General features: G+C 36.9%; 2 protein-coding genes across 3 annotated transcripts; one reads left to right on the top strand and one right to left on the bottom strand.

Annotated features, from left to right (window-relative positions):
• CLDND1 (claudin domain containing 1) lies at nucleotides 1-12781 on the bottom strand. 2 transcript variants are annotated; one of them, XM_036916556.2, is made up of 6 exons: nucleotides 12623-12781; nucleotides 10950-11259; nucleotides 8768-8878; nucleotides 7269-7406; nucleotides 2130-7116; nucleotides 1-279 (listed from the first exon to the last, which is right to left on the bottom strand). In XM_036916556.2, the coding sequence occupies exons 2-5, from the start codon at nucleotides 11239-11241 to the stop codon at nucleotides 6896-6898; spliced, it is 762 nt and encodes a 253-aa protein (XP_036772451.1). In that variant the 5' UTR covers nucleotides 11242-11259; nucleotides 12623-12781; the 3' UTR covers nucleotides 1-279; nucleotides 2130-6895. The 2 variants fall into 2 exon arrangements, with proteins under 2 accessions (XP_036772451.1, XP_057357986.1); XM_057502003.1 differs by lacking the exon at nucleotides 12623-12781 and adding an exon at nucleotides 11466-11600.
• A 7979-nt stretch (nucleotides 12782-20760) lies between these two features.
• On the top strand, nucleotides 20761-24338 carry GPR15 (G protein-coupled receptor 15). Its single transcript, XM_036916554.2, has one exon. The coding sequence runs from the start codon at nucleotides 20865-20867 to the stop codon at nucleotides 21945-21947; it is 1083 nt and encodes a 360-aa protein (XP_036772449.1). The 5' UTR covers nucleotides 20761-20864; the 3' UTR covers nucleotides 21948-24338.
• Nucleotides 24339-26988: the final 2650 nt, after the last annotated feature.

Here is a 26988-nt window from a genome sequence, read left to right on the forward strand (position 1 = left end):
GCACATAAAACAACAATTTATTATTGTCTCTTACAGTTCTGTATGGTGACTGGGCTCAGTTAGGTGGTTTTTAATTGTAGTGTCACAGGGTTATAATCACAGAGAGGCTGGGCTGGAGTCATCTGAAGGCTCAGCAGGACTAGACATCCAACATTGTTGATGCACATGGCTGGAAGATGATCTTAGCTGTCAGCTGGGAGCTTGGCTTGGGATTTCAACTGTAGCACCTACACAGGACCTCTTCATGTGTCCTGGGACCCACAGCATGGCAGCTGGCTTCTAAGAGAAAGCATCCCACAAACTGAGTATTCTAAAATCAAGTGTTTCAGAATAACTGGTCTGAAGTCACACAGCCTTTTGTGACCTCACTGTATCACGTCATCCAAACTCTATTGGTCAAAGCAGTAAAAGCCAGCTCAGATTCAAGAGAAGGGGACAGAGAACGCAGCTCTCAATGGGAGGATGATCAATGAACTATAGAGTTAACTGCTGTAAGCATGGGCCACTGAAAAAATTCAGAAGTCACTGTGTTGAAAATATAGAAATTGCTGGAGAGAGTGTAAGTCCATTTAAGGAGCTTGGGAACTATCCTACGAGTAATGGGACAAAATTAAAAGATGGTTGATAAATAAGTAACTATCAGGCATAATGTAGGAGATCATGGAAATTATTCATTGAATTAAGAGTCTAATTTCCTTCAAAGGAAATAAATTATTGTTGATTAAACACATATTAATCAAGATGAACACTGTCTTAGTAATCAAGAGAGAATTACATAATATTGATCAGAGTGCTTTGGGACCAGTGTCTGACTGGAAATGTATGATAAAATTTCCTCTTGATGAAAAGTGACCTCTTAATGAATACACCTTTGAAATAAGAGACATCTTCATTTTGATATCCATTAAAGTATTCAAGCTCTCCTCCATTTGTCTATTAAACTTGTAACTTTATCTAACAATGCCCTGATTTCATTATAGAACTTTACTTCATAGTTTAAATGTATGTAGGGATACACCAACTTCATCAAACTTCTATAACAGTGATGTATCTAATTCTAAATAATTCCTGAGAAAGGTTTTAGCCCCAAGTGTTTGTGAACTCTTTCTAGAAGATTTTTAGAAAATTTCTTCTCTCTCATATCTTTGAATACTCCTGTTAAGTCCAGGGCAACAATGTTGCCACTCTGCAACTTATCATAAGCAATTATGAATACTATCCAATAGTTGGACCTAGAGTGTGTGTGCCTGAAATCTGCTGCCATCTTTAGCACTTGAACCAACCGTTCAAACTGCATCAGATGTAGGATTTCAGGAGACTGAGAACAAGCCTCAGGAATTCAAGTTCTTCCCATTCCCTCTGTGGATCTGGATCCAAGTTAAATAAGATAAAAACAGGTTTTTGATGCAGCTAATCTTAAAATACCAGCTAATGCTTAGCAAATCATTGAAAAACCCCAAATCCCACACTAATGTAGTCCTGTTTAAGAAAAAGGATAAAAACACAAGTTTCATAAAATTTTTTCATCTTGAGTTACAGAAAAAAGCCCATGTAATGAGGCTGTATTTTGAAATGAACCTCAACTGGAAACTAGACTCTCCCCAGTAATGCAGCACAAGCTCTAATTGCGTCAATCACACCACCTCTCCAGCTGCCGCATGTACTGAGCTCAATCACACAGTCCAGGCAAAGGCTGCTTCCTCCCATGTGCCGCCTTGGACTTCAAATAATCATACCTAACGTTGGTTGAGCTCTTATATTTCAGGATCTGTGTTCCTTCTTATTTAACCCTCACAATAACCTATCAAGGCAGATACTATTTTATCCTCATTTCATATGTTCATTCTAAGCATTTCTGGCTTATATAGAGGTTAATGTCAATCACTCATGCCTCTGTCCTTCCTGGTTAGGACCAAGAGTAGGAATGAAATGGCCTGAGAAGCAGAAGGGCCAAAGCGTTCATTTTCTCTATGAAGGCCTAATCACTGTGAACTGGAAGTCCTAGATTAGAGAAAGTAATTTGGAAAGAAGCTAAAACAAATAATGCTTCCTATTACCTCCTCCAAATCTGAACCTTAGAATCAGCCACTGGAGTACATTGGGTCTGCAGGCAGACCCTTCATCCTTACCTTCAGTCAGCACTGGGATGATGGATTGAGACCCATCTCAAAGACCCAGTAGTCAGCAGCAGAGCAGAGCACATGAAGAAATGGCTTCTAGAAAGAAGGCAGTGTACCAGGTCTGTTTACTCAAAAGCCCTCTTTCTAACAATATGCCTAAGAGAGAGAATTCTATTTCTTCCTTTTAAGCATGGCTTTCAAAAATAGTTTTCAAACATAACTACCCACTGAAATCACTTGGAAAGGTTTAAAAATCATAGTGACCTGGCCACAGTCCAGAACAACTCTATATCAGAATCTCTAGGACACAAGTATCTTTTAAAGTTGTCCAGGCAATTCCAACATGCAGCCTAGGCTGAGAGTCACTGATTTCTAGGTTCTGTAACCCCATCCCCTATTTCTTTATTCATCTATTGGAATGTAGTTTATATACAATATTATATTGGTTTCAGATGAACAACTTTGTGATTCATCAATTACATATACTATTAAATGGTCACCATGATAGTTACCATCTGTCACCACACAAAGATATTTCCATATTATGACCTACATTCCCCTATGCTATACTTCCATCCCTGTGACCAAATTATAATTTGAAGCCTGTACTTCTCTACGTTCACTTGTTTCATGCATCCAATCCCATGGGTAACCAACTGGCCATTCTCTGTGTGTATAAATCTATTTCTATTTTGTTTTTTTTATAAGTCAGAGAAAGGGGGATACCGTATGCTTTTATTTATATGTGGAATCTGAAAAACAAGGCAAATAAACCCATCTCCTCTTAATCAAGCCAGTCATAACTAACATTTTTTGAGGAGCTACTTTATACTGAACAATTTATAATCGACATTGCAAACTCTCTGAGGCAGGTAGGATAATTTCACTGATGGGAAAAATGGGGCTTAGAAAGGCTAAGTGACAAACCTGGGATTACAAATTTAGTATTTTTTCTCCTAAGCTGGATACTTAACCACTATGCATAACTTTGCTGCTTTTGCTGGATCCATGATCACAGAAATTTCTCCCATCAGGTAATACATTCATTTTCTGTAGGGAAGAGCAAATAAGAATGGAGAAACTGGGGGTTCATTCCAATATCGCCTCTTTATAGAGAACATGAGCTCCTTCCAGGAAGTCAAGGAGGAAGAATAAGGATTTCCAACAACTACCTTTTGTAGAGATTTGGAAAATGTGTGGCAGGGAGTAATAAATCAACAGTAAGAGATTGCTAAAATTGACAAGCAGTTAAAGTCAAACAGTATAATTTTTAAAACAGAGTCCCTTAATAGTTTTGAACAGCCTTGGTATCTTGAGAATGAGAATAAGAACATTGGATAGCAGTCTATGAAAATAAGGCTAAGGCTGGTGAAGAAAGGTGCCATAGGAGTTTATAGGAAAAGAGAGTCAAAATTGCTTGTGAACATACCAATGACAGTACAAACTGAACAGAGAAAAATAAGAACAGTAGCCTAGAAGACTGGGAGGAGCAGAAATATTGCAGGAAAGGTGAGGTGAAGTTCACATCCAAGACACTGAGTTAGATGAAAGGTGATGCATCACCCAATAACTCAAATATTTTAAAAGGTAAAGACAAAACAAGAAGAGAATTATCTTTCCTGATTTCATATTTTTAAGTCTGCAAAGGTAGAAAGTAATGTAAATTGGATCTTGCTTTATATAAATTTGCTGAAAGTGTATAAATGTTAATATCAAATAATGTACTAATTTGCTGGTAGAAATTTTAGCAGTGAAGGAGATTTAAATTACTCTTTTGGTAACTTCCTTGGAGCAAATAATCATTCTAATTTATTCTTTTTGCAATTTAGAATTTTCACACAGTGAATTTGCAGGACACTGGCCCATAATTTGATCTAAAGGAAAAATGTATCATTACAAGTGTGTTGGAACATCTGATGAGCAACAGAAAAAGAATTCCTATACACAGATGTGTTCATTTTATTCTTTTCAAGGTGTGAATCATCATTCCCTTATGAATAAAACACTGAAAGGAGGACAAAAAACTCCACCCATCTGTGCCGGCACAGAGCTGCACCAACTTTGTAAAATAATTGGCATCTTCAGAACTGCACCCATTACCTGTTCCTTTAGCTGCTAGGAAACTTTGGGAAGTGTGGCAACTGGCAAAATCAGGTTAAAAGTCTGTAAAGGTAGAACGATTGTTTTCATTTCTAGTGGAAGCTTACATGAGGGTTAAATTTTAAAATGCCCTCACATATATTTTACAGTTAATTGAAGATAACTGGATCTATATAATGAGTTTCAGCAGTGCTGATCTGCAATTTGGTGACTTCTCTGGAATGGAAAAACAAACTCTAAATTATTCAGTCATATGGTCATTCTCATTGGTGTGACTAAATCAGTTCATCTGTGACTTACCTACTCTATCCTCCCCCAACACACACACACACAGCAGGTAAACACAGATTAAATTCTTGAGACCCTGGCTTATCGTGACAGTAGGTATGCAGTGTTAATGGAATAAATTCTAGAATGATTGTGCCTTTTTAAAATAAACTTTTACTGTTTTATGGCTATTCCTAAGAAATTCTTAAGTCTTTTGCTAAAAAGGATATAGAAGATATTTACTCACAGAATTTAACTCACACTAAAACATGCTTTGTAAGTTGCCATGAAACTCATTCTGAAAAATCTGAAAATTAATATACTTTGGGTGTTCCTTTCAAAGATTAGGTGGAAAGAGATTAACAGGACTTTACTTGCCACTGATTTATGTATTAATCAAAATGGTCAAATAGTATTCATATGGTTCTGATTGGAATCATGAGGCAGCTGGAACACTGTAATTTTCACATCAAATGAAACAATGTGGCTGTATGTATTTCCAAGAAAAAAGTCTGCAGGAAAGGATAATCTCAGCCTAAAGTACCAACTAGAACACAAATTCAGCACTGGGGCTTAGGACGCTAGCTTTCCACATCTAAGGATGCTACTGGGGAGGCTCTAACTCAAAAAAAGTCCAATTCTGAGTTTCCACAGTACACATTAAAAACTGATCTTAGACAAACAGTCACAGATAACTTTGGGGTGATAAGAGGCAGGGACACTGTTTAAAATACACAACTTTTCAAAACAAAAATGTCATGTTGGTCAATAACTGTTAAATCCCATTCCTGACAGTGTTTTGTGTTCATTCACTTAGTTTTCCTACCTTCCACAGAAAGTGCTGAAAGGCAGTGACCCTTCAACAGTTAGGAAACAGTAGAAAATGGAGTGACCAGCCATTTCATAGGCAATAATTGACTGCAGGGTAAAACTGGCTTCCAGTCACAAGCTAACTTGTCTTTTCCTTTAATATAGAACACAAATATCCACAGTCATTACTTTACGAAAAAACTAGTCATATTGTGTGATACATAGGGATCACAACAGTACTTTGAAAACGTTTTGAAACTTGGAAACATGAGGTAAGAGTCTCTTATTTGCATGGGGCTCCCACATTTTTTGTAAGATAAAATAAACCCAGGCAACAATGTATTTTCCAGAGAACACAGAGATGCTCATTCAGAATCCTGTATTTCATCCTAAGGTATGGAAATTCACATCAACTCAGACACTATACACAATTCTGAGTCTCTTCTCATTTTTATTTTTTTAAAAAAGATTTATGATATTGTAAGAAATTACTGTTACATTTTTTAAAAATCTAAGTGCTACAGTAATGGAATAAATAAATAAGATTTTTTTAAGTTCAATGTTTATAGACATATTTATTTAAAAAATGAGTGAATTGAAAGATGTTAAATGATGTTGATACACACCAGGAAAGGGTTTAGGCAAGGAAAGGCACATCATTTCACCACAAGAAATAAAGACCATAGTTGGAAGTTAATGACCAGCCAAAGTTTTAGGTCTTGTGGCAGTTTTCCTAGCTCTGGAGGGTCATTTTGGTGGAACCTTCTTTATGGTACTTAGCTGGAATAAACAGTTGGAGAATTTTACTCTGTGACCCCGATGTAGTGTTAAAAAAAGAAAGCAAAGCACTCTTTTAATAAACTTGATGTAAGAAGACGGAAGGAACAAAAATCCGAAATGGTTTGGTGGTATTGAAAATCCTAGTCACAGGAGGTTAAAAAAAAAGAAGTAAAATACGGTTAATCGTCTTGTCTTGCTGAACTGGACTTTTTGCAGTTCAAAGTTAAAATTTCAAGTAAGTGCTGTATTTTTCACTTCCTTTCTTGTAGTCAGACACATGCAGATAAAACAGCTGCCATATTTCACCTCAGATAATGCTATATGCCAACATTTCGGGAAAAAGATCTTAGGTAATTTCCCTATTTCATAAAGCTTAAACCTTTGAAAATAGCACTAATACCTACCTATGGCTGACTGGCTATCTACAACAGCAAAGTGCACGTAACTTTTGACAATGAAACTAAAGTTTCCAGTTGAACAACAAAGTTACTCTATTGAAATGTCTAACAGACAGCAGAATTTGTTTGGGGTCAATTTCCCCCTAACAATTTTCTTTCACAAATTTGTGCCAAATGTCTACAAATTTCTGTCTGGACTCTGAACCTAGATTAGTTTGTCTGAAACATGGAATTACTGAGAATAATCCATGTAAATTTTAGTGGTATTAAGAAACAGCTGTGTGAAAAACTAAAATGGATTTTCAGGATAAAATGGCATATTCACACAAAAAAAGTTAAACAACTGGTGAGTACACAAGGGAAAATATTAATGTTAAAAAATAATAAAAATGGCAATTGTAAAGCAGGAAGCCTCCCAACTCATGCCACACGATATGCCTTCATTAAGGTGTATTCTTTGCGGTTGGTATGAGCAGCCCAGATGAAGAGAGCAGAAGCCATGAACTGTAAGGGAGCCGAGACACAAGCCAAGCAGAAGGACCATCCAAATTCACCAGACACATTCTCAGGCAGCTCTAGTCTCTGATGGAGCAGTTCAATTCCAGCAACATAACAACTCACTGAGCCCAGTGTACACAGACCTTGAAGGAAAACAAAAGACAGCTAGGTAAGAGCACAGCAAGAGCTTTTCAGGCACCATGGCAGGGCAGTACTATGTGAATGCTTAAGAATTAAAACTCTTTGGTTCCTAAGGAGACAGGAAGATAAAATTAAGTACCATGACAAGACCCACCTGCAAGGAGATGAAGAATGCCTGTGGCAATCGTGGGATACAAGCTTCGGCAGATACAAGCACAAAGTCCAATCAAAGCCCCAAAGCACATCAAACCAACACTAACAAAAGGTAAAAGGAACTGGCAACGCCAAAGATCTAAAATGCAGACAGAAAGAAGAAATGTTACATGATTTAGTTTTCTCACAATGGCAGTTTCTCTCAAATTCTAATTGGATCTTTTTCCCAAAAGCAGGGAAGTAGTACTGTGATACTGAGATTTATTTTCTAAAGCACATTGTTTAAAAGGATGTTAACTCAGTCCTGATAGAAGTAAAAGGACAAAACAGTTAATAGTTACTAAGAGTTCACCTTATGTCAGACACTACTCTGCATATGCTGTGTACTCATTCTCCCAATATCCCTATGAAGCAGGTGCTATTATCATCTCCATTTGGTATACAAGAAAACTAAGGCAAGAGATACAAATAACTTGTATGTGGTATCAGTTAAATGGCAGAGCCAGCATTTGAAGTAACACATTCTGTCTCTACCTACAAAAAAATCTAACACCTTCTAGGAGATCAAGAAATGAATAATAAGTAAATGAATAGTGATTCTAAGAGACATACTAAAAAAATATTAAGCACAAAATGGAGGATATGGTATATACCAGGCACTAAATAAATGGCAGTTTTAATTATCATCAATTCCTTTAAACATGGGAAGAAAGCTGATAACTTTACAAAGCATTCCATTCTATTTTAAAACTATTAGCAATATATTAATATCAACTCTAGGCCAAATTCTACTGTTTAGTGCTGGTTTTACTTTCTGAACTACATGAAAGTCTTTTGCTAACTTCCCTTCAAATTCTGTTAGTAATAAACTTCTTCCTATGCATTCGCAATAAAAAATTGACTATATGCCATTTATTTAAGGTTTCCTTTCATGACAGTTATTCTTATGGGCAAGATCTGGGAAGTCTCTATAGCCTGGAAACAGGTCCAAAACTATGGACAGTATTTCTTGGATAGCCTGATCATTAAGGATTAGAATGCTTCTAATAAACACCTTCATTTGTTTTTGACATCTACACTTTTGTTACTACCACCTAAGACTGGATTAACACTTTGGGCAGGCCTGACCCTCTGCTGACTCATAAAGAGCCTGCAATCAAGTTTTTTTTCACATATCGCTATCTGAACTCAACTGACTGTAAGAATTTATCCCGATTATTTTTTATCCCAATAAAATTTCCTCTTTGGATTCTGCTATCCAATGTATTAGCTGCCTCTCTCAACTTCCTTTTTGCTAACTGGTTAAATATGTATCCAATTTCTAAAACATGTTATCAACAGAACAGAGTTCGTCAGGATACCATTAGAGATCTTATTTCAAGTTGACACAATGTGCTAATTCATCTTGTTCAGATGCATTAGTTAAACAGAGCTCAACAAAACACAAATAAAATTATTTCTCTTCTTCTCCAACTGTCCTGCTGGGATAAAAGTACTCACATGTCCGAAGCAGATCAATCCCACTATTGTGGTTTCCAGGATCAACAAATTTCTCCATGAACTGGTCATTTAGCGTGAAACTCATGCATTTTGTGACCAAATCAAATGATTCTGGAAAAAGAATAACAATGACTTGTTGTTTTAATTATATACATTTAACAAAAATCTCTTTCAGTAATTATTCTCTTGAATAAAAACTGATACAGAAAGACATGCCCAGAAGAGACAGCAATCTCTTTGGTCCTGAGTGACATGTAGTATTTATCAATACCCAGTGGTTCTTAGCAGCAGGCTTAAGACATGGACATACGGAAGGGAAAAAAAAAGGTAGAAATGAATGAGAATAGATATGTAAGACTAGGAAGAGGAAGGCACAAAAACAGAAATAAATAGGAACTTTGATCTCCCCCAAAACTACTCTACCAGCCATCTTCATCTCAGGTAACGACAATTCCATCCTACTACTTTCTCAGACCAGAAACTTTAGAGCCATTCTTGCCCATATACATTACATGAGGAAATAAACCAGTCTCTACCTTCAAAACATAACAAGAATACAGTCATTGCCGAGTGCTACATCCGGGCTGAGTCACAATCATTTCACCTGAATACAATAGCCCCCTAACTACTTTCCTGGCTTCCACCTTTGCCTACCACCTGTCTTCAACACATCAGCCTAAGTAACTAGCTCATACCTCCTCTGCTCAAATCTCCTCAATAGCTTCATCACATTCAGAGTAAAAACCAGTCTTCATTATACCAAGAATCCTGGAAGACTTGCCCTATTTCCACTCTCAGAGTACATTTCTGACAGCATACCCAACTCTCCCCATCTTCATCCATTCTCACCCAGTGGCTTTCTTGCTGGCCTTGGAATATTTCAGGTGTGCTTCCACCATAGGGTCTTTGCAGTAAAGTTGTGCCTTCCAACCTAAATGAGTCTCCCTGCCTCCACAATTACCCATATGGCCGATTCTCTCTTTTATCAAGTCTTTATCTTGTTGAAGCCTATCCTGCTTATACATTGATCAAACTTATGCCCACCAATATCCCCTTCCCTACTTATTTCCAAATCTCTTTATTTTGCTGTATTTTTTCATAGCACATGTCATCTTCTAACATACTGAGTAATTATGCATTGTTTTATACTACCATGCTGATTTATCCCGTTTATTGCCTATCAGCCCTTAGAATGTTAGCTCCTTAGGAGTAAGGATGTTTGCTTGTTTTTTTCCCTGATGTACTCCAAGCTATTAACTTGTTGAATGAATGAGAAATGACTGGTAGGATGTAAATATCAAGTGTAGGCTTTCCTATGTAGAACTGCACATTTTAGAATTAATTTTAACCAACATCCCCCTCCTTTCCAAACTTTTCTCCACATATAAATACAACTATCATTCTTTTGCTGTATAGTAACTCAACCCTGTTGTGCTGTGATTTGAACACAGTGCTTCCCACTAAAACCCAACAGTAGTCATAAATAGAAACGAATTATAAAGTTGTTCCTAAGAGCTCTAAAACTTTCATTTTAGTAACTAGAAATTAAAATTATAAATGTCAAAAATGCTTGAAAAATAAAACTGAGCCAATCCTATATATGTGGATATATGTGTGTGTGTTATTTTTTTTTTAACTTCTGTAATCAGTATTTTCACCTACAAATGCTATCAAAATTGTTGTAACACAGCCTCAAATATGCACAGACTTAAATGTAGAGCTGGTCAAATTATATCTTCTAAGATTCAAGGGGAAAATGAAAATATCTATTAAAACACAGCTAACACATAGACTATAAATTCAAATCTGTTGACTTGATTTTGGATACAAGTCCTTTTATCAGTTACCATGTATTTAAAATGGCCCAATGTACTTTTCTAATTATTTCCTCATGACATGTGAGATTAATAAAAATAATTTTAATGAATGGGTAAATAAGAACAAAGATTTAAATTGGCCTTCCTAAAATAAGGACAGTTACTCATCAAAACAATATTAATGAGTACCATAGTAAGTCATGGAAGCTGAGGAGACAAGATAGGAGAGAAGAGACACATTAAGATTTATTTCTTCATGGGGAGAAAGAACCCAGAAATCTGCTTTTAAATACTTGGGACCATTGTCACATCACTTTATCTATTATTGAGTAGATAAAGGAGATAAGTTAAAATAAGAGAAATACCTGTCCTTTCTGGTGGGCTATACCAATATGTGTTTTGGGGTATAGTGATACACCGTCTCCACAATCCCACTGTGCCATTATATCTGAAAAGGGCATCATTATAAGTCTTTTCATCTGCCTCATCACTAGCAAAGTCGCTCCAGATGCTTTTGTTCAAATCACTGGAATTTTCTTGAACTGGACTTCGATATTCATACCAGAAGTCTGTACCAATTGAGGCTGCCATGTAGATGGTGGAAATGAGGCTCAGCACACAAGCAATTACAAATGCTGTAGCAAAACGGTTATCCATTCTGGCATTCAGACTGCTCTGTTTAAAGTTGAAGAAATAAGAAAAGTTAGACTTGAAGGACAAATATAGATTATTTTGAAAGTAAGTATATCAAAATTACCCTTTACCCTATTTCCCATCCCTTAGCCCTTTAAAGAAATTGGAAAAAAAAAAAAAAGCAAGCACGTTCTTAAGTTCAAAACAAAACTCATTATCACAAAAGTACTTATTGATTGCTCACATACCCAGGATGCTACGGAGACAGAGGTCTTGTTCTCTAGTCTATCACCTGCACACTAAAATAGACAACACTGAAATGGACATACACGTTACAGATACAAACAACAGACATGCCCAGAGTCAGCAATATACTGTGCATTTTTAATCACAGACTGAATTTTTATACAAGCTGCAGCACATTAGTGTTCTGGGTTTGAGTGTGAAAAGAACCTAGGAAAAAGGAAGCAGAGGAACTCAGCTCCTCAGTTTCCTCTTTAGAGGGAAAGCTTCTAAAACAAAATTAATAGGAGCTACTTGGAAGGCATTGTTGACGATGTTTGTTAACCCTGAGAGAAAGGCTGATCCAGGTGCAAAGAATGGCAAAGAGCACAATAACATAATAATGTTAGAAATCTGCCTCTAACCCATTAAAGCTAAGCCAAACTCCTTCAAGCTGCCAAATTATTACTCCTCTCTACTCTCCCCATTCCTTATACTTTTGAACCTCCTCATCTGCAAACTAAATGATCCCATCTCAACCAGAATGAAAACTGAATTAAGCAAAATATGTACACTTCTAAGGCGTGGACAGGGCTCAAAGGCAATAGTAAATGGCCGCGGTAAAATGACTCAAGGCGGAACAAGCTGAGTCAAATACTGCAAATATATACCATGACCGCGCCAAACACCTCACAAAGGCGCAAGAAAACACTCGCAAACTGCGGTTGCCGAGTTTGGAAAATGGGAAGTGACTGAGGAGAGATCAGGGCAATTACACAGTGATTAACAGTAACTCCCGAAGTTGTTTTTGTATTCTTAACCTTTTTAATCCTCTTTCATCCTGGTGTTCTCCAATGACCTTAAAAGGTCCCGGCACCGGGAGCATGTTCGCCCAGGCCGGGAGCCGGGCGCTGTCGCCTCGCTGGACGCACCACGGGAACGAGGGGCGTCGAGGAAAATCCGCACTGGGGCCAAGCAGTCTCGCGCAGCCCTCGGCCTGGGGCCCCAGGTACCCGGCCAGGCCCCTCCCCAGACCACTCGGCGGAGAGAAATAGACCCTCCGCAGACCGCCCCTCAGAACTGCCAGCCGCAGCCGTGTAAGGGGCGGGTACCGGTTCACACAGCTGGAATCTCCCAACAGCTATGCGACCCCTGCCCAACGACTGCGACCCCGCTCACTCACCGCCCATCCTCCTTATCCGCCGGCTTCGCCCTCAAGCTCAGACCACAGCACCCTACTCTGCTCGCGCCTCTTCTGACGCACTTCCCTGCAGAGCCTGCCCCCTCCACAACTCCCGCGCCTCCGCCTCCGCGTCCACCCAAGGCCGGGCCTAGGCCCCGGGCCGAGGGGGCTTGTGGGAGTTGTAGGACGGACACAGGGAAAACTGCGGGAGACGGCGGAAAGCAGCCAGGCGCGCCGCGCGGCGCATTGTGGGGGTTGTAGTTCAGCTCCGGTGGGCTACTCGGTGCGCGAAACTGAAGTCTGGGCTTCTGAATTCTTACCTGTTATAGTGGAAGGTATGAAAGTCCACAAGGTTGACTTGTCTCCAGTCACCGCTGGTCACCGACTGTGACCTGTGTAACTCAGATCTTCCAGTCCAGTGTTCTCCCTGTCACCCCAACTTATCTCTAAATATGTAAACAGCAATGAGACTGATCATACTTTTGAAATACTAACCTATTTATTTCACTCCTCACAGCCTCACTTCCGTTGGAGCAGAAACTCTGGTTTATTGCTTAAGTTTAGCCTAAGAAGGATGTGACTTGATAGATTCCATCTACAATGTAATGACATTGGGTTTTATATAATTTATGTTTGTGTCTATTTTCTCTTTGTGGCAAATGATACTAGTTTTTTATTTATTGTAGCAAAATTTCCTTTTAAAATAAATTCCAGTTAGCTAAATAAAAATATTAAGTTAATAATAATACTGATGATATGTCAAAGAACATGAATAAAAAAAAAGTTTATGAAAAAGACTGAATTTTGGAGAACATTGCCTTAAGTAGGAAGGGTCATGGACAGCCTTGGAGAATGCAGATGACTCTGTGACACAGAATGATTCTAAGCCCTCAAGTATTGCACAGAAATTCATAGACAGGAAGCAGGGATATTTTAGCAATGATGTGTATGGATCCTTGCGTAAGGTCAGGGACTAGCAAGTAATGGGTTTCTCAAGAGGTATCTACAGAGACAGAAGACACAAGACTATAAGGGCTCTCAAATCCTATCCCATCCCCAAGTGCCTTGGACCATAGCTACTACCCAGGCGAAAGGTTGAAGCCCCAAGTTGAAATTAAATTTCTACCACCCTGACAGATTGAAGGAATGATGTCTGTTTTCTATCTGTAGTTATATTTATTAGCCAGAGTTGGTGAACTGATATCCATATCTAGTACATTAATAAAACAAGGTAATAGTCAAATATTATATTAAAGACTGAATTTCCAGTAGAATACCTGATCAAAGGAAAACTTTGTCAAAGGCACCAATTAGAGAAAGTGGTGGAGGTGCACAAGCAAATTCTTACTGTGCAATATGACTCCTAAATACATTGGCTTTGATTGCTAATCCCCTACCTTCAGAAATGCCTCTCCTGCGAAGTCACATAGTAAATAAACCCAGTTCTTTAAACTTTTTAAAGAAAGAACTTTTAAAGTAAAAGTTCTTTAAACTTTTTAATGAAAGTTGAAAAAAGGGAGAGGAAGAGACCACCTCAACTTACAGACAAGGGAACTGAGCCCAGGGTGATTAACTGGCTTATCAAGCTTGAATATTGGGGTGAGCTGACTTGCTTTGTGACATTAGACAACTGCCTGTTTGAGGTTATGGTCATCCTGCCCACTTAGAAAAGAGGACTTGAACCACCTCATCACACACATATCTCCAAGCACACAACTGTATTTCAACTTATCTCCATATCTTGGGCGTTTTCTATGCTTGCTTAATAGTTGTGTGGGTAGGCAAAATAAATCCTTAATAAATTAATGGAGTTAAATTTTCTGCTTCCATTTCTTACTCTGTTGTTTGGGAAACAGTAGTTGACCTGACATTTCACAAATGTTAAAGATTTTGTGCTACCATGTACAGATTATGAAATTTAGTGCAACTAGTCCTCTGACTTCATTTGTTAAAGATGGTTCTAGTTTCATTAGGAAGCTGTTATAATTACATTACATTTTAAATAAACCCTAAAACTGAAAATCTAGATATCAGATATTGTAACTTATTATATGTGCTTACAAAACAACACTTTATGCAAGAATTTATTTCAATACCAAGTGCTGTGATGTGTTTAAATATTATTTTTTAATTGCACATTTTTAAGAACTTAAAATTGTGTTAAGCAAGGTATATCTACATTATGTTTTCTCATAGTTTTGTCCTGGTTTTTTTCCTTATGGACTCTGGAGTATTAAAAGGAGAAAAATAGAAAAACATACATGCTCTGGGTTCCGATCAATGACCATCCTCAAAAACAGTATCAATCATTAAATTTCCTCACACCAATTCACTAAAGAATAAGGGAAAATTAATGAAGGACAAGGCAGATAAAAACATTTATCCAAAATGGCTCTTTCCTTTTAGCATTTCCTGTGAAATGCTGCACAGAGTAACAAACCATAGTTGTTTAGATGTCCATATTTCTGAAGGAGAGTGAATGGACCACATGCAGATGAGAAGTTTAAATACAATTATCTTTTATTTTAAAATATGAGTCTTTGCTAAATGACCCCTTTCTGAGCCCCAGTGTCTTCATTTATAAAATGGTTGTACTAGATGATCACTATCACTTGAAGCTCTAAAATTTTATGATTCATAATTCTGCTTGAAGAAGAAAAATATAACTCCAAATATGGTTGTCATAAATCCATAATGTTAAAGGTACACTGAGGAATTCATGTATCCAACACCTCCGGTCTAGACAATGTACAAGAAGACAGAGTGCGAAATACAGATGGACAAAGGGAAAGGTGGAAGGTTCTATGCATTTTGATTAGAAAAGCTACAGCAACACAGAACTTTGCTGTTTCAGTGATAAACAGTAATCATGGAAAATAGAAGCTGCCCAAGAAGTTTATGAAAAGGCCCTGTTCATTGGAAATGACTCAAAATTCAAGCATAACTCAGGCCAGATCTACATTTATTGACAGCCTATTGTATGCCAGACACTATTCCAGGTACTAATAACACCAATATAAATAAACACAATTTTTATAATGTACAACCTAAGTCCAGATTAAATCAACCATTATGAAGAAACCTATAGTATACCTTAAATGATAACATCACTGCTGTCTGTATAAATATGGAGTACCAATGGAAATAATCCAATAAATGAAATGGGGAAGGACCCTGATAACAGCACATACAGTCCACTTAATTTGGCACAATGTATTACATTATATTGCACTAAACTCTCCAACTAGCTGTCAGAATTTTTAAAAAATCATTAACTTTTAGCATATGAACAGTTCTCTTAAACTGGACTGTTTAAATGTTATACACTTTGTTACTCAAGAAAGAAATGGATGGGAGTGTTTATTTCTAATGAATATATAACCATTCTGATTGATAAGATTAATGAAAAACAAATGTTTGCTTTATAATCTTTGCCATTTATTCTGGGACTTACCAGTGGACGCACAATCTGATGAATCCCTATCTAGCATAGGGTCCAGAATGGTTGATAGGAAAGAAGCAGAACTAATATAATGCCAGCTGGGGTGGTTTTTCTCATACATAATTGTCAGCCCATCTGTGAAGCAGCTGCTGCAAGTCACGGCTGTGACTATATGACAGATGGTAACAGATTCACTTAAACAAATGCCGCAGTGGACAAAACCTCACTCCCTCTCCATCTTCAAAATCTGACCCAATTCCGAACATATCTCAGGAATTGGGATGTAGAATAGGGAGGGCCTAATAACCTAAATTAATTCCTAAAATTTTGTGAGATACAGGCTAGAAAACTTCTAAGAAGCTCAATTTTAGAGGAGATTACTGAACTTTTTAGAAAGACAAAATAATAGCAAAGCATAACATATAAAGTTGGTTAAGATACATAAATTAGAACTCTGAGTCTATACTTTGGTGTAAGAATCACCTTGAATACTCTTTAAATATTAAATCTGAGACTCTACTCCTAATGATTCTGATTCAATAGTTCTGGGGATGAGGTTCAGAAGCTACAGTTTACTAAGCTCCCCCAGGTGAGTCTAAGCGGGTAATGTGGCCTGACATCCACAGGTTCAAAACTTTGAGACTCCAGAACTTTAGTTGGATAACTTCTGTAAACTAGAGACTGGTGAAGAGATAATGAATGGTCTCTCCCTTCACAATCAGCTCAGGAAGTCAGACACCAAAACAACTAACATGAAATGAAATGAGTACTTTATAAGCAGTATTGTAAACGCTCAGAGAACACAAAGGTGCAAGCAGTGATCTCTGCTGGGGATGTGGGAGGAAAGTGGAGTGTATCTTTTTGTAAGAAAACAATTCATAAGAGGTGGCATGTGTGCTGTCATTCAGTTACTAATATCTACATTCTGCTTTTTTTTTGTCATCACCCTGTTCAGATTGCCTTTCCATATGCTTATGGTATCCCACATTGTTTTGTGTTTTGGTCTATGTAATTGGTTATTTTATTGTCAGCATCCTCATGTTTGTATAAAAGCACAAAGTACTAAGGACAACCACTGTGCTGTGCTTATTTATAAATATGACCTCCCATACTTGATCTAGTCAGCTTTTATTGTGGGTTCTGTCTAATAATAGCTTCATAATCTTTGAGTTGTTGAAAACCCAGTACTATGCTATTTGTTTTCTTTTTTGACTCAAAACGCTTAATTTGTTTTCTAACTTGGATCCCAAGATGCTGTTGATCCATTAGGGATATATTCACATTGCAGCATTCTACCACTAATCATCATGTTTTAAGGTGACTATGTGTGACAAAGCAAATCATTTTGTCTACAGATGCTTCAAAGTTTACTGAAGACGTCAGATTTATTTGAGATAGTTTACATCAGCATGCCAACAACTTTAGAATGCTGAAAGAAAATTTAAGGCTTACAGAATAAATGCATGGCCAGATGTTTTCTTCTAGAGTATGAGCATGAATTCTTTTTCATATTATAATATTTTTATTTGAAATTTTTGAGACATTCTTAATATCTCATGATCAGAATCTACCTTACCTTCTCAAATGCTGAAAGAACTGGTGGCAGGATGCAAAATTCCAGTAGTACAATTAAAGTACAATTATAAAAAAGGTAAATAGATTATATATATATATATATATGTATATAAATATATATACACACACACTTTACAGTCATATATGTGTATTTTACAATTATATATCTACTTCACAATTATATATATATATACACTTTACACTCATATATATATATATATATATATATATACACACACAATACTTTATGATCAAATATATGTGTACATATTTGGTAATTTAATACACACATGGATATTGATACTGTCTTGCCAATGGGTTTCAGCCCTGGGCAAGTTCACTATGGATTCAATGTGAGCAAAGAAATTGACAGCAAAATGTTCTTGGTGTGAAAGAGTTATACCCAACTTTATTTTTAGGTGGCAGGTTAGTCACTAGAATCCCATTCACTCAGAGCGAGTCTGCATGCAACAAGCTGGTCTCTGCCTCTGGGCCCCTCTGTCTGCACAGCTGTCCTCTGGGCCTCTCTACCTACACAGGCATCCTCTGGGCCTCTGCACAGTCGTCCTGCACAGCAGTCCTCTGGGCCTCCGTCCTTGGCACTGCCACCACTCCAGCCTCTGCTCTGTTCTCCTGCAGCCTTGCAGCCCTGCCACTGTGTTGCACCCAGAGCACTGGGTGGAGCTCTTTATATGGAGTCAACAGCCATATATTACCCATAGGTGTGCAGTGAGCTAGTCAACCAGGGCCAGGTGAGAATCCTGGCTACAGGGACTCTCATTTTATCCACAGATACATACATTATATAGAGTGTTTAAATATTCTATGTTTACCCTATCAATTATTTTGAAGTAAATATTGTCCTACTTCAAACTATTTGACAAAGTGAATTATTCTCTTAAATATGAAGGCTTACTACATTTGGAAAGATTTCTATCCCAGAAATGTCAAAGTATTAGTTTCCCTCATCTGCAGCCTGTGCTTAGCGAAGGATATGCCCCCCATAAACAATATGGAGCATCAAGGGACACAGAAGAAGGCCGATCAAGGCCCATAAATCAATTCCCAAATGACTTCCTGGGGCTGCCCTGGATCAGGGGGTCCTTCATCCCTCCCTGACCTAGACTTAATGCCTGAGATGGAGGTGACAATACAAGACCCTAAGGAAGAATAGAAAAAAACCAGTATAGCAGGAAGGGTTATTCTTTCCAATATATTAATTACAGAAGAAATAAATTCCACTGAAAGGACTTCAAATATTTAACAATGGTGTTTTCATCTATAGGCATACATTGTTCTATACAATAGTAATATCAACCCAAAACTGTAATTTTGACAGTGAAATGAGATGGAGGGAAGAAAAGAGAGGAGTCCTTGAGCCACTTAGGCCAGTAAAGAACTGAAATAAATGGAGTCAGTTACAGAATTTGCTATATTTTACTATGGTTTTCCCAATATAAAAGAGAACAGATGAGAGAAAAATGTGATAGGATCCTTTCAATATTAGCCTGTTTTTCAAGTGTTTTGAATGAACCTCAAACCTTCCTTTTATAGTGCCTATCCTAGCACCTCCACTATAATGTCATTTAATATAAGCCTGTCTGTTTCTAGGTCAGTAATTTCAAGAGTGAAGTTCACTCTTTTGTGGACGTACATAAGGAAAACTCGACTCACAGGCTGAAAAAATCACTGCTATAAAGGTGAGGGTGTGGATAAAATGAGAATTCCTGTGGCCAGGATTCTCATTGGCCCTGGTTGACTAGCTCAATGCACACCTGTGGGCAATACGTGGCTGTTGACTCTATATAAAGAGCTCCACCCAGTGCTCTGGGTGCAACACAGTGGCAGTGCTGCAAGGCTGCAGAAAAGCAGAGCAGAGGCTGGAGTGGTGGCAGCACCGAGAACAGAGGCCCAGAGGACGGCTGTGCAGGATGACTGAGCAGAGAGACCTGGAGGATGGCTGTGCAGGACGGCTGTGTGGACAGAGGGGCCTAGAGGCAGAGACCAACTTGCTGCATGCAGACTCACTCTGAGTGAACGGGATTTTAGTGACTGACCTGCCACCTGGAAATAACATTGAGTATAACCCTTTCACCGCAAGAGCATTTTGCTGTCATTTTCTTTGGTCACACTGAATCCATAGCGAACTTGCCCAGGGCTGAAACCCATTGACAAGACAGAGGGGTAGATCAGAGGGAATTTAGAGTCTGATGAAGGATAGGTATTTGAGGGTTAATAGGGAGAAAGTCCCTTAATCAAGGATGTTAACTATAAAGAAGAGGATTTCATTGGTTGAATTACAATAGCAGACAGCATAAAAATAGCAGTTTGTGATTTTTAAAGACCTGCATCTGTAAGCAAATAAACAACAATGCCAGCAGTTGAATACCAACAAATTGATCCTTGCTAATTATACTGAATCACGAAACAAGAGTTTCCCTAATCAACTCAAATAAACTAACATTTCCAAAGTACCTACTATGTGCAAGTTGCTGGGCTAATTGTAATGGAAAAGTTTTTAAAATGACAAAAGCACATGTGATCCCAGCCGTTTGGGTATATAAAAATACTTATTGAATTAAACAGAATGGATCACTTATGAACTGAAAGAGCCAAATAAATGGAAAGAATTTCATACCCCACTTGAAATCATTGTTTGCCATAGGTGTGGCTAGTCTGATTCAGGAAATTTTCAATTCATTCCTTATGCAATGAAAGACTATTTTCTTCACATTTCACCAACAATGTAAATAAAAACTGTATGTTTGTCATCATCCACTTTAAATTGTAAAAGTCAAACAGTATCCTATCTGAAACAGTAGCCTAGAGCAAAAGGATTCTCAGTGTCAGAAAGGCAAAGGATGTCTTTGAAGTTAGTAAGAGGAAACAGTTAATTCATTTCCTAATTTCTGGATTTAAAGAAATAAACTGAACATCTTGAAGAGAAAAGTCGAAAAGCATCTCAGTTTCCTGGGCAAATGCAAATAAAGAAAACCACAACCACAACCACCCAATACCAATCAGGGTGGTGTTTCTTGTGGGCCCTTGCTGAGGATTGGTAGAAACTGCATTTTTTAATTGTTCCTATGCTTGTCCCAAGATCTTTTAAGAGGCTCGAAGAGAAGAGGTAGGCATTACATAAAAGAAGCCACCTGGAGATTTCTAAGATTCACACAAAAACTTCTGGTAAGAAAACTTACTAGATTTGGCACCTGATCTTTAGTGATGGATCCAGAAGCAACCATTGTTTATTTGGATTATTTCTATGCTACAAGCCCAAATCCTGAAATTGAGGAGACCCACTCCCATGTTCCTTATACATCTGTCTTCCTTCCCATCTTTTACACAGCTGTGTTCCTGATTGGAGTGTTGGGGAACCTGCTCCTCCTGAGTGCACTGTACTTCAAAAAGGGCAGCCGAAGACTGATCGACATCTTCATCATCAACCTGGCTGCCTCTGACTTCATTTTCCTTGTCACATTGCCTCTCTGGGTGGATAAAGAAGCATCTTTAGGACTGTGGAGGACAGGCTCTTTCCTGTGCAAAGGCAGCTCCTACATGATCTCAGTCAACATGCACTGCAGTGTCTTCTTGCTCACCTGCATGAGTGTTGACCGCTACGTCACCATTGTGTGTCCAGCCCTATCCAGGAAATTCAGAAGGAAAGACTGTGCATATGGAGTCTGTGCCAGTGTCTGGTTTATCTCCTGCCTTCTGGGGTTGCCTACTCTTCTGTCCAGGGAGCTCACCCTGATTGACAGTAAGCCATACTGTGCAGAGAAGAGGGCTACTTCCACTAAACTGACTTGGGCCCTAGTGGCCTTAATTTTTACCTTCTTTGTCCCTTTGGTGAGCATTATGGCCTGCTACTGTTCCATCACAAGGAAACTGTGTGCCCATTACCAGCAGTCAGGAAAGCATAACAAAAAACTGAGGAAATCCATGAAGATCATCTTTATTGTGGTGGCAGCCTTTGTCTTTTCCTGGCTGCCGTTTAATACTTTCAAGCTCCTGGCTGTTGTCTCTGGGTTGCAGCGAGAACTCTCCTTCTCCTCAGCTTTTCTCCAGCTGGGAATGGAGGTGAGTGGGCCCTTGGCATTTGCCAACAGCTGTGTCAACCCTTTCATTTACTATATCTTTGACAGCTACATCCGCCGGGCCATCCTGCACTGCTTATGCCCTTGCGTGAAGAACTATGAGTTTGGGAGCAGCACTGAGACCTCCGACAGTCACCTCACTAAGGCTCTCTCTAATGTCATTCATGCAGAGGATTTTTCCAGAAGGAGGAAGAGGTCTGTGTCACTCTAAAAGGGACTGTGATGTTCCAAGCTCTCTTGGGGGGTTGGAAAGTTAATTTATGTCAGTGACAAAGAAAGAGTAAAAGTACTACTGATGGTATTTGTATTGCTTCATAAATACAAGGAAGAGTTAATTTTTAAAGAGGAGACTGAGAAGTCCCAGTGTTTGTGGATATAACTAGGCCATGTGCTATATTTTTAGCTGAGTGGCCTTATTTGACCCTTGCCAATCATGTTCACCAGGGAAAATAGAACTCCTACATGTCCTTGAACTCTGAGACCAAGGCCCCTGCCTGGACCAGTTCCTTTCTTCAAGATTATTAATGCACATTCCAGCTTTTTCTTCTCTCAAGAACCAGGCTGCCTAGATCCACACCACCCTTCATACTGGGCTCTGAATGGGACTACGCTTAAAGGATTCTGCCCATGTCCCCTGGGTAAGAAATGTGGTGACAATGCAGGTAGCAAACAATGTAATATAACTGTGCTCTGTAACTGATTGTAATGAAGTACGGTTCTTAAAACTTTTTGTGGTGATTCTTTACCACCTTCCAACATTGTCTTTTACCCTATGCCATTCCCAATGACTCTGGCCTGGCAAAAAGCTCATGAGGTTAAAATCATTTTGTGTTTATGATTTGGGACTTTATCACCTGATCTTCTAGAGCATTTTAACAAGAAAGCAAGGCTTGACCTTAACTTACTTATAATATGCAGTGGCCAAAATGTATCTTATTGTAATGGTTTATAACTACTTTAAAATGGTGTTTTACTATGCTTTTCTGTTTTCATTGCCATTATAAATTAGGATAGGACTTCGCTTTAATTACATGTTTTTTACTTACCCAATTATCTAGTTATCAAATGAAAATGTTACTACTAATATAATTGGAAATCATCAAATGCTTAGCTAAATGCTTGTGTGGACTATCATTTTGTATTTTAATTAAAATGTTGATGCTACCCATCCCCTTTAACATCATTTGCTCTGTGTATATAATTTCAAGATTTGATCCAGTAATATAGAAAGACAAGATGCTTTGTATTCAGTTAAAGTAAAAAGAATCCATAATGAAGATTTTAGTGGTACTTTATATACATTTTTTTCAAATCCAGAGACCTTCCTGAATTCCTTCACCCAATAAATGTTTATTGAGTTGATTTGTACCTATATTCCTTTGAAAGACTTTGAAGTGGAAAGCATATAATTAGCAGCAACCACAAAAGGATTTGCGGCAGCAAACATGCTATTGTAAACATCTTTTGATGCAAAAGAAAGTGGGTTGTTTTTTTACCCCCACTGTTGACCCAAATGAATTATTATTTCACTTCTAAATATTAGGAAGAGAAAGCTTAGAATCTTTTCAGAGACTAGGTAATTCAAGTTGATCCTATGTAACTTTCACATTAAAAGACATCTCAAATATTGGGTATCTTCTTATATTATAATTTATTTAGAAGTTGAAAATAAAGCTTTTGGCTAATAAATTAGTTTATTTCTTTTAAACTTTCATTAAATGAAAATATAATTTCCTTATATAAGTGTTCTTCTATATTGCATTAATTTCTATCAACACATTAATATTAGTTTTGTTATTCTAACAGACTTTTAATAATTTATCAGATAAAGAAAAAAACTGTAAATCATGAGAAATAAAATTTATTGGAAAAATTTCAAAACTGAATTTAAACAAATAGATCTCTAAAGATTAAATAAAAACAAAATATAGAAGGCAGAATTTAAAAACAAATAAAGCACTATTACTAGTCATGAAAATCATTGTCTATGAGAAATGCTGCCTTAAAAAAATAGCCCAATCAATCAGCTAAGGTATTTGTTAAGAAATGAGGAAAAATCGGAATTATTAGGTTTACCTGCATCTTTACTGTTGGGACATTGAGCAAATTGTGTTACTCTCCTATATCTAAATGTAGATGGTAATATCTGTGTCTATAGTATTTTTGAGGATATTGTAAAACCAATAAATATGAAATTTTTAAAATATTGAGTAAAAAGTTACTATATAAAACTATTTTTAATTTTTGAATGGTGCTTAAAAATTTCTAAACAGAATATCATATGACAATCACTCTCATTTAACAAATTTTAAGAATCTGTCTTACTTCTGTTTCATCTCTTAAGTTTTTGCTGAGATTAAATAACAGTGAAGAAAGATATATTGTACTTTTTAAAACTTTAAATAAATATGCTAATTTTATACCTTAAAACTATCTTACTATATTTTATACTCATAGTGTACCAATGATGGAAGGAAATACAGACATAATATTACAGATAACCTAACTGGTAGAAAAAAATTCAAAACTTCATTGAGTTGGTGTGTTATTATGTCACATATGGATTCCTTTGGTATGAAAGGCAATTTACATTATAATAGCATTAAAAGGTTTATTATAAATTATTTGGTTGTGTATCATTTTTCATATTCTTAAGCCATAGCATTTCCACATTTTTAATAGGGAAAAATTCTATTTATATAAATATGTAGCTACAAGTACATGTAGAAATATAGACATAAATGTACTGCTTGTCAAGATTTTTATTATTTTAAGAGCTACTTTTTGGTAATTTAATGTCAATATAGAACAAATCAGCACTTACTGCCACAAGTTTCTAGAAAAATATTCTGGCACCTTAACACAATTATGATTTGATGGTTATATGCAAATCTAGAGAAACAAAATAAAATTTAATAGAGTAAATGTCTAGGGGAATTACTGCAGATTAGTATTATTTGTTGTCATTTGTTTAAGCAATTGCCATGATTTTAATAACAAAAGATAGTCATCTCTTCAGCATTTCTCAAGCAATTTTTCTCAAACTTATCACTGAAAAGTTCCCCACTAAAGCCTGGCAAAGAAGATGTCTGATAACTTATAATTAATTAAAATAGATATACTCAAGTCTCACATATTTGCAAACACACATTTACTCCATTTGAGCCATATTAGAAGATAAAAACTAACCTGATATTCATCGCAATCCTTTAATTTGTCCACTCTAACAAGTCCAAAATCACCTCTGAGTGAGAATCCAGTGGGTGAGACTAACAGTCTTAAAGAGAAGCTATGTGCGTGACTGGGAGTGGACTATTACTAAGGAGCCACAAGTTAGTTTTTAAATAGATGAAGAAATGCACAGTATGGTGGGAAGCTGAGTGAAAGAAATCTTCCTCAATGATTCATCTTGACTCCTTCAATTTCCCCCCTGGTGCTCTCAGAAGTGAGAAATGACTTGTCAACTGTGTGTGCCACAGAAAACAGTAAGCCTCAGTTTCCCTGCAGTGCTCATTCACAAAAGTCAAGCAGTATCAAAAGAAATTTGCATCTAAAAGAGCCACTACTGTAGCCTGGTACAGAGCTGATGGCCTCCAGTCCCATCAGAGAGAGAAGTTCCATCTGGAGAAGAGAAGGAGGATAATTGTAACTAAAAGAACACATGTAAATGGTTACTGGATTTTGTCTTCCACAGAGATTGGTGTGGATTGGTGTGCCTGTTCTTATTTTAAGTTATTTTCTTTGAGTCAATATTCTTTGTTTTTATCAAGTCTATAAATAAACAACCATGAGTAGACTTTACATGTAAGTGCACAGGAAGAAACAGCAGTACCAGTGACCTGATTTTCTACTGCAGCTGTAAAAATCTACCTTGGGCTGAGTTACTCTGGTCACTTGTTATCTTTGTCATTTGCCTTAGTGGAGTTATGTTTCCTAAATGTATTTGAAAAATAGGAATTGCATCCTAAGATTGTATCCCACAACATTCAAAGAAAGAAAACCTACTTTAAATATACAATACATCAATTGTTAATAAAATGAAGGTTTATGACAGGTTAAATCAGAATTAAATATAAACTCACACAAAATGTCCCTTTATTAATCTACAAGTGGGGGCAAATATTCTGTTTTTGGCAAACATTATTAAATTAAAAAATTCTTGGTTTGTGTATATGAGTACCAAATTTCTAAGTTCCAAAAACACTTTAAAATTACAGTGGAGATATTTTGTGTTGGCCATATGTGGTTAAGTTGAAATGACCCATTAAAAGGATTTATGATACAATGTTCATATTATTTTTATAATGCTCTGCAGATTTAGTAAAGGATATCATCAATCTGACATTATTTGGTGATTTTCTTATTTACTAATCAAGATTTAATAATTAGTTTCTTATCACTCCCTAGTTAATGAGAGTTAGGTTTCATCTATGAGCATTTAATGTTTGTTAACATTAATGAGAAATTTAACATTTATATCTGTAGCTCCTATCATTCTGATTAGAAAGATTTCATTTCCATATTATTATTAGTTCAGAATGAAATGTAAAAAAGGTTTCCTTGCTAGAATACTTTATGATCTATATTTATAAATGCACTCTCCATTTGTTATATACAAGACAGAAGATATAGATTTTCTCATGATTTCTTAGATCAGATAAAATATTATGTATCAAAAAATCATACACAGACTGAAAATTATTCTTGATTTTTTAAAAATTTTCTGTGCCAACGTCTTCAACAAGCAACTCTGTTCTTTTCATTATAGAACATAGACAGTGTTTAAAAACTGTTTATTGCAAAACTTTCACAAATTCCTAAATTTGCAAATTCCGGTATAACATAAAATTTACTCCATATAAATTTAGTAAAGTATAGCCTCTCCAGAGATACTTCATGGTGTATAGAAAATAAAGCAGAAATGAGATACCAATCCTGGAGTTTGGCCTGACCTGTTAAGTCATTCATTCCTCATCCCATCATAGGCCAGTGGTTTAAATTTATGCCTTTTATGTCATAGACCTGTGGAGTTCCTTGAAAACAGTTGATATTTCAAACATCAAACTGTGAATATACAGTGTCTAATATACACAATGCACTATGACAGACATATGTTTGTTATTATAACTAATAGATCCTTATTGTAATTGATGGATTGTAAAACAGGCATATTGCGGTCACTCACAAAATTTCTTTCTCCTCTTTCTCACACACACACTCACAGAAATACAAGAAATACAGTGTTCAAATGC

The sequence above is a fragment of the Manis pentadactyla genome, chromosome 1, assembly GCF_030020395.1.
Source record: "Manis pentadactyla isolate mManPen7 chromosome 1, mManPen7.hap1, whole genome shotgun sequence".
In the NCBI taxonomy this organism is placed as follows: Eukaryota; Metazoa; Chordata; class Mammalia; order Pholidota; family Manidae; genus Manis; species Manis pentadactyla.